The sequence below is a fragment of the Bremia lactucae genome (assembly GCF_004359215.1).
Source record: "Bremia lactucae strain SF5 chromosome Unknown BlacSF5_NotPlaced_58_SHOA01000016.1_73037bp, whole genome shotgun sequence".
NCBI lineage: Eukaryota > Oomycota > Peronosporomycetes > Peronosporales > Peronosporaceae > Bremia > Bremia lactucae.
Window position 1 is genome coordinate 1,272 of NW_027152071.1, and position 7,541 is coordinate 8,812.

At 43.5% G+C, this 7,541-nt stretch overlaps 4 protein-coding genes across 4 annotated transcripts; 1 reads left to right on the forward strand and 3 right to left on the reverse strand.

The window, feature by feature from the left end:
- Positions 1-797: 797 nt before the first annotated feature.
- Positions 798-1,268, reverse strand: CCR75_009358 (uncharacterized protein; the record flags this gene model as incomplete). The annotated part of the gene is made up of 1 exon (XM_067967399.1): positions 798-1,268. One exon carries the CDS (start codon positions 1,266-1,268, stop codon positions 798-800), a length of 471 nt encoding a protein of 156 aa, XP_067819152.1.
- A 393-nt stretch (positions 1,269-1,661) lies between these two features.
- CCR75_009359 (uncharacterized protein) lies at positions 1,662-2,647 on the reverse strand (the record flags this gene model as incomplete). Its single annotated transcript, XM_067967400.1, has 4 exons — positions 1,662-2,074; positions 2,139-2,220; positions 2,289-2,319; positions 2,385-2,647. 4 exons carry the CDS (start codon positions 2,645-2,647, stop codon positions 1,950-1,952), a joined length of 501 nt encoding a protein of 166 aa, XP_067819153.1. The 3' UTR covers positions 1,662-1,949.
- A 630-nt stretch (positions 2,648-3,277) lies between these two features.
- On the forward strand, positions 3,278-7,176 carry CCR75_009360 (uncharacterized protein; the record flags this gene model as incomplete). Its single annotated transcript, XM_067967401.1, has 2 exons — positions 3,278-3,377; positions 3,441-7,176. The coding sequence occupies 2 exons, from the start codon at positions 3,278-3,280 to the stop codon at positions 3,590-3,592; spliced, it is 252 nt and encodes an 83-aa protein (XP_067819151.1). The 3' UTR covers positions 3,593-7,176.
- Positions 3,859-7,122, reverse strand: CCR75_009361 (uncharacterized protein; the record flags this gene model as incomplete). Its single annotated transcript, XM_067967402.1, has 3 exons — positions 3,859-4,084; positions 4,161-4,388; positions 4,460-7,122. The coding sequence occupies 3 exons, from the start codon at positions 7,120-7,122 to the stop codon at positions 3,859-3,861; spliced, it is 3,117 nt and encodes a 1,038-aa protein (XP_067819150.1).
- Positions 7,177-7,541: the final 365 nt, after the last annotated feature.

Below are 7,541 nucleotides of genomic sequence, written 5' to 3' on the forward strand. Positions count from 1 at the left end.
AACTAAATTATAATCTAATACTACATATGTAAATGAATTCTTATCTCTATCTTATCTGTAACTCTCTTTTTGATTACTCCTACAGCTGATTAGTCTGCGGAATAAATAGGTATAATGGTCTATACCTATTTCTGGATAAGAATTCTGAATATTACTAAATAAAGTAATATCCTCCAAACATTATCCACCTTTTAGATAATATATAAATTAACAACCTTTAAGTGTTAATTTCATGTAACGATACACCCCGTTACAGTGTGTCCCCATCAAAGGTGGTGTCCTCATAATTCTCCTTATGAATTTAATACTTCCTTATTTAAAGGAAATAATATTTATTATTCCTCTTACAGGAAATAATATTTATGTAACGGACTGGTTGGCTAGTTAATAAAATAATTTTGCATTTTGGCGTGACGCAGATAAAGAGAAAAATGTAGAAGTCAATGAGACTGTTTCTCGGTCCATACTTCACCTGCCGAAGTTGGCACAGGTGAGAAAATGTTTAGACTGTTTCTCAGTCCATACTTCACCTGCCGAAGTTGGCACAGGTGAGAAAATGTTTAAGGGCTTTGTCAAATAAAATACGAGGGAGGAATTTACGCAACTCCAAGAAAAGAGCAATCAAAGCACAGGAATTCAATAAATTAGTGCCTACTCAGCATACAAACCCATTTTCATTGTTTTAAACCTTGTAAAGAAAAAGTATCAAGAGACAAAATGGCAATGGCCGAGCAAGCTGTAACTAGGGTGTCTTGTTATTCTGTGTCGATAAAGTTTTGGAAACCTGTGTCAGTCTTCTAGTTTTTCTCTAAGTTTTGACGTACAACGCCAAGCCCTGGCTTAGCTGTTGAAAGAAAATAGGAGCGTGTATCACCGAAGGAAAGCACCTCAGCTTTCACGAGCATGCCCGGCGAGAAGACTTCCTCCATCAGAAGCTTATCAATATCGTTATTCCGCACGTCCTCTTGTCTGATCGTTCCTGGGAAAGCATCCTTTAATACTGTCGCGCTAACACAAAGTATATCCACCATCACTTGCCGAGAAGTGATTTTTGTCACCCGGCAAACAACAACATCGCCTACGTGAAGCACCTGCGTCGATGCTACCGTTTTATTCGCACGTGTCACCGTTACGAAGTCGTCTGCTATGAGCCATTTACCATAAGTTGACGCAAATATGGATCCTTCTTGAACATAGGTCCCGATTCCGGCTTGTAGCTTGCCGTCTACCGTGGCTAGGTGCTGACCAGGCACGGCCACATTGCTCATGACGAATTGTAAATGTTCAGTTAAATGATTGGTGGAAATGCTTTCTTTATCTTTCATCTAAATGGTGCGCCTGAAAACGCGCTACCTGGTTGTGGAAGTGATTGGCGCGCCCAAGTTAGCGATCAAAAAAGAAGACGTCACCGCATTAATCCGCGACTCTATCATCCGATTCTACGGAGATTTCGCTTCCGGTTTATCTCAGTACGCGTTCCAAGGTGGGCACTGAGTTTATAATAATCTACGATGGAAGATGGGTTTAATGATATTCCTATTAAGTGTTATATTTCAATACGCAAACCAGACTCACAGCCATAAGATGTACACGAGAAATGTGCAAATTGGTGGAGATCTCGCTGGTGTTCGTGACAGGAATTCATAATCAAGATGTTAGGATTCGAGTTTGTCGCGTGTGTGGTAAGTATCATTCAAGTTTAAATTGCGCTTCATCTGCTAACAGTAGATTTCGTGCCTAATCATACAGGCTCAAGTCGCAAGTGCAGAGCACACATACTAAAATTTTCGTTGGAGAGGGCGAGGTTGCTTAATTTGTATGCCACTCAGCCCAATTTTGATAAGGAAGTGCAGGCAGAAATAGCACTATTGGATACTTAACCAAAGCTTTTATGTTTTATCGACGAAAGTATTGGTAGATACAAGCTTTTGTGACCGTTCCCCCACGTTTTATTCGATGATTTTGCCCTCTTGTTCATATTCGGTCTCAATTTGAGAGCAGTGGAAATCCACATCTTCAAAGATCTCGCGCACGTTCTTGTTTGGAACCTCCATCATGTGCAAACTACCGTTGACTGCACAAAGGAACAATAAACATGGTTACAGCTTGATAAAAATCTCTGCCCTTGAAAGTCTTACTAAATTCCAATTTAATTGTGGGAAGGCAACCAGTCAGTGATGTCTGGTGAGTAATTTTTGCCTTGGGATTCACCCTGCGTGTCTAGTGCAATTAAGAAGCCGTACGTTTAGGCATTGAAAAATTACTAATAATCAAGCTTTGCTTTCCACCTTTTCCGCTACTAGCTGCCGGTAGAACTCACTTCAGCCACAAGCGAAATTGCAAGATATTAGTTCCGACGCATGATGACATTTGTAGCTACTAACCATGCACCTGTTGCCTGACGGTCAAAGCTAGAGAACGACACTTCAGCTGATTTAAGGAAACGAACCAAGTTGCGCGCCGCCATGTGATCCTTGTCTCCAATCGCACAACTTATTACTACAAAAACGCTTGTAAATAAAATAGAACTTAAGCGGGAGAAGATTAATTCTGTTAATGTAGCAAAGCTGTGAATTTTAAGCTGCTGCGATGCCAGGAGAGCGTGTGATTGACCGGGAGAAGCATTGTCCTTTCCTTCTTCGAGCATTTTTTAGCAAGGGCGCTCACAACAGGCACGGCGATGACAGACTTTTGTATCATGCGCTAGCCTGACGAATTAATTGCAATTGCGGTGGGACTGCCTGTTTAATACAGAGCGGACGCGTTCGAAGCGTTGGATGAAAAGCCTATAGCTAACGAGCTCCACATTTACACGTGGTAAGAATGGCAAGAATGGCATTGAAGTTTATGTAACTAAATATATCGTATGAGGTTTATGTAGGCCGGACGCAACGTTACGCGAAATTGCAGACCTTGTGCAAGACTCGAATACGGATGCCCAAAAGCCAAACACGCGACTAAGTATCTGCGTCGTGTCGGAGACACGAGATGGAAGGTGAGATCGCTCTCATTATTCATCCGCAAGACGTCTGACCTTATAGGACGCTGCTGCTTTAGAGTGCTAATGCGAAATGTGGGCTACGTCAACAGCAGTCGTCGTCGGTGTGTTGATGATAGCAAGACGCTTGCTGGCGTGCGCTTTTATCCAGGCGATATGATTGATATTGCGTTAGTAGAGTAATGCAATTCAGCAATACAGCAATACAATGCACGTGTTTAAACGATAAAACATTTTTCTTAAAATTCGATTGTGGTTTTCACACTTAGCCAAAGCATAATGGTGCTGGTAAGTACGGACACGTTCCTGGCGAAAGTGACGGAAATTTACTCGAAAGCGCAGGATTCAAAAGGATCAGTGGCGATCTCGTGCAAAAGCGGTCGGTACATTACGCTAATTACACCCACTAAACACTAGAGGCTAACGAGTTGCACAAATTTAGTGCCCGTGACCAAGGTGAACGGTAAGGCACAGCAAAAAATCCTAAATCTCACGGTAGAGGACGGAGAGCACGTGCTTCTATTTCGAGCCTGTAAATACGGCAACAATAAGCACAAGAAGAAATACAGCACTGTGGTGCGGCTGCAGGATTAGATGATGGAGACATTATATACTAAGTGGAATGTTGTCTCTGCATTAGGTGACAGCCATTAATCATGCATCCTTTCACAGTTCTCTGAGCCACATAATTAATAGCAAGGAGTTTGATCTCACGACGGATGCGGTCGATAAGAGACCTAAGCGATTGGTAAAAACCGTCAAGAAGACTACAGAATAGATAGAGCGAGGCAGGTCTGTGAAAATTTCCAGATGGAAGAGCTCTATTATAATTACAAGGCTTCACTTGATAGATTTATTTTTTAGCAATGCGTTGACGTAGCGGCTATGATATCATCCTCGTTAAGTCGCAAGTATGCATTAAAGGCTGGAAGCTCATCAATGAGAGTCATGTCTCTCAGTACGTCGCTTAAATAGTGATTGCGCCGAGATGTTCGTCGCCGACCTCCTTGCAAGCCAGTGCTAGACAGCAAACGCCCCACCATTGGCATGTAGTCAAGTGTAAATCGCGGCTCAGAACGTCCACAGCTGCATAAAAGTCAGTGAATATGAGGTGAGAAAATTCTAGTATGCTGAACTGACGTCCACTAACAATTAGACGCACCCTTTATAAGCTAGCGGTAGTTCAAACTTCGCTTTTAGTTGCGCCAGTGCTACTTGTTGAGATCTTCGATGTGTAGCTTGAAAGGCACTATCTAGTGTTCGCTGAATGCATGCTGATGCACAAGTCCGTTGTCGTCGCATATATAACGCGTTCAAAGAACTTGTCGAGGTTCCTAACCTGTAAAGACTAGATCGTCTCAGTTCCAAGGCCGCAAGTCGTAGGCGCTCGCTGAAAAAAAACAAATCCTGACAGATACCAACAATATAAATTCACACCAAAGTTAGCTTCTGTAAACGCACAATAACATTACCGTTTTATCGACCTCTTCATTGCAAGAAATAGCATTGGGGGCCATCCAAGTATCTGCGATTGAAGAAGAATCCAGAATTTCAGCTAATTCGGACATCGCGTCAAGATCCTTCTGCTTCTCCTGAATGCTCTTGTTCTCCAACGCACTTTCCTCTGCGTCAGCTGCTACATCAAGCTCTGCAAGTAAATTGCTTGTTAAAGCATCGAAAGTCGAAGGCCCTAAAGCCCACACAGTCCAAGCAGGGATATTGATTTGCAAAGCTTGATTTTTTTCGCAAATGTCTTTACTAACATGCTGCCAGCGCCAGTGCGTCGTTGTATTTACTTTCAGAGTTGGCAAATTCACCTCAAGAAATAGCAGTGAGCGACGCACATCCCGCCCAAAGAATTTTCCAAGAGCATCAACTAAAGAAGGTGCCACTTGCAGTCCTTCAACAAAGGCAACAAGACGCATCCAAGTTGCGAATTCATCCATCGAAGGCTTAGAAATTTTACGGCAGAGCCGTCCAGGTTTTGAAGGAAAACCGTCAGGCACCTGCGCACAAGTAACGACAATTGGGCACTTCGAATGCTTGGCAATGGAACATATAGCATTGAAAAAACCCTTGTCTTCATCAAATATGAGATCAACATCTTCAAAGAGAACAAGCGACAAGGACGCTGCTGTCGCCTTGTCTAAGCTTTTTCGGCTTTCAGACTGTCTTCGGCGCTTTTTCTTATGCAATTTTTTGCTTTCGCCCTGTCCGCCAACGTGTAACACTCTCGTGGACTGAGTGGCTTCACCGCAGAGTTCCAGAATGTTCTTTCCAGAACGATTTTGAGCCGCATTAATCTCGATAATTTCGTATCCAAGCTCCTCCGCGCACGCGTAGACGGCAGCAGATTTACCAGATCCTGACTCGCCCTCCAGAATAAACAGACGGCACAAATCTCTACTCTCATCCTCACTGTTACTGTCACAATCTTCAAAATTAAATAGCTCCGATGCAAAGCAAGAAAGTCTCTCACGTTCACCACCGCCAATTTTCCATGCACTAAGCCACGATGACAGCGTGTGAAGTGGTTCGTAGTTGCCAATTAGGCCACTTGCACTCACAGGCATGTACCGATCCACTAATGACAGGTTCTGTACTCGGCCCAAGCGCTTTTTCCTGGCCTGCTCTAATCCTATAAGGAGTTCACGCATTAGATTTTCACCCATGCCATGCGTCTCTACCAGCTCATCAATAAGTTCGGTCTCTTGTTTAGGCAATTTTGCTACAGCTGACCCTGCGCATAATTCCTGGGAAGTTGTGTCACCGATGGCCTCGTCACACGTATGCCTGGAAGAGTCTAAGTAGCTTCGAAACCAAAATTGTTCGCAAAACGACGACTCGGTGCAGACTTGACCATTAATGGCAACTTTTAGTTGACTCATAATGCCACTTGGCAATTTTCCGCCTCGGTATAGAGTTTCGTCTCTTGTCTTGCCGTTAATTGTCGGCGTGCTTCGTTCGAAAGGCTTCCGATTAGTCACAATTGCATCGACGTCCGGGTATAAGTCTACAACGTGCTGAACTTCAGGGAATAGCGGTAACATTTTAATCCACCGAATCTCAGCGTATTCTACTCGCTGCTTCGCTTCATAACATAAGCCAGCTTCATCTCTTTCAATAACTGCGGTAGCAGACTCGGCCTTACCGCCAGGAAGGATGCCAGATCGTGTCTGAAAGAATGGATTTGCCGTTTTGCCCGCAAAATATGCGAGATCCTTCTCGCGCGTCTGCCGAAGTTGTTCACGCAACATTGACACAGCCTCAATCTCCTTCAGTTGCTTTTTCTCATGATCACTCAAGAAAAAGGACTGTGGTGACGCTTTGTTTTCACCGGGTGAGGTCGTCGTAGAGCCGTTCTTCGAACTTGAGGACATTTTTTTCTTACTCATCTCCAGCTTTCGCTTACGACCACCGCTCATTGCATTTCCATCAATGTAAGACTTTTTTGTTGATGGCGGTGGTGTAAGGAAACAAGCTGCCTTATTCTTTGCAGCAACTGCATCCAAAATCATTTGCTGTTGTCGTAAGATTTCTGCTCGTACGACAGCCTGGCGTTTGGGTCGTTTAGAGCTCAATATTGTAATACTTGTGTCTATCTTTTTTATGGATGCTTCATAGTCTTGCTCGACACTCCTCTTCTCCATTTTATCTTTCGTTCTGTTCAGCTCACCACTTTTCTCCTTACCTTCCTCGGACCGCAAATTTGCAAGAGTGCTAACGGATGAGATGACTTTTTCGTTCGCATCTTTTGCTTCAGCTTTAAATTCCTCTTTATTGACAAAGACGTACGCAATTGACGGCTGCGACTTTTCGGCTCCGGCCGATCGGCGTACTGCTCTGGATTTCTTCCTGGTATTGCGTCTGGCCCAGTGTGCCCGCTCATCAAAATCGGCATCGTCTGATTCACTATCAACTTCCTTTATAATCGTGCACTTTTCGGGGCTGATGCGCGTGACGGTATCCTTGGCGCGCACCTGGAAGCATATATCCAACGGAAAATCACTGAGACTTATAACGGAAGAGCTCTTGCCCTGATTGTGCGAGCTCTGTGCATCGGAGATAGCGTGTAAATCGGATTTTGACCGTTCAAGCCATGATGATAAGTCTGGGGACGCCATAAAACGCAGCTTGGCAGTCTGCTTCGCGCCAAAGGGTAATTCACTTGGTTATTTGTTTAGCTTTACGATATCCTAATCGTGCTTACTGGCTTCAGTAATGATCTGGCGCAATAAAAATGTAAAGACGAAAGTCGAAGTGGCTGCAAAAGTAAATTAAAAAAAACGGCAGTATAGAAAGGGACTTTCTATTTCCACCCACCCAAGTTGATATTTCCACCCACCCAAGTTGTTATTTCCACCCAGCCACGTAAAATCTTACCAATTAAATCACTTACTATTTTTACCCTCCAACTTCTTATTAAATCCACCCATCACAAAAAAATAATGTATTAAATACTGGCCATGGAAAAAATTAAAAACCGGAAGGGTTTCTTCAATTAAATACTAATCATGAATGTCTATGAAAATAGAAAGTTGGG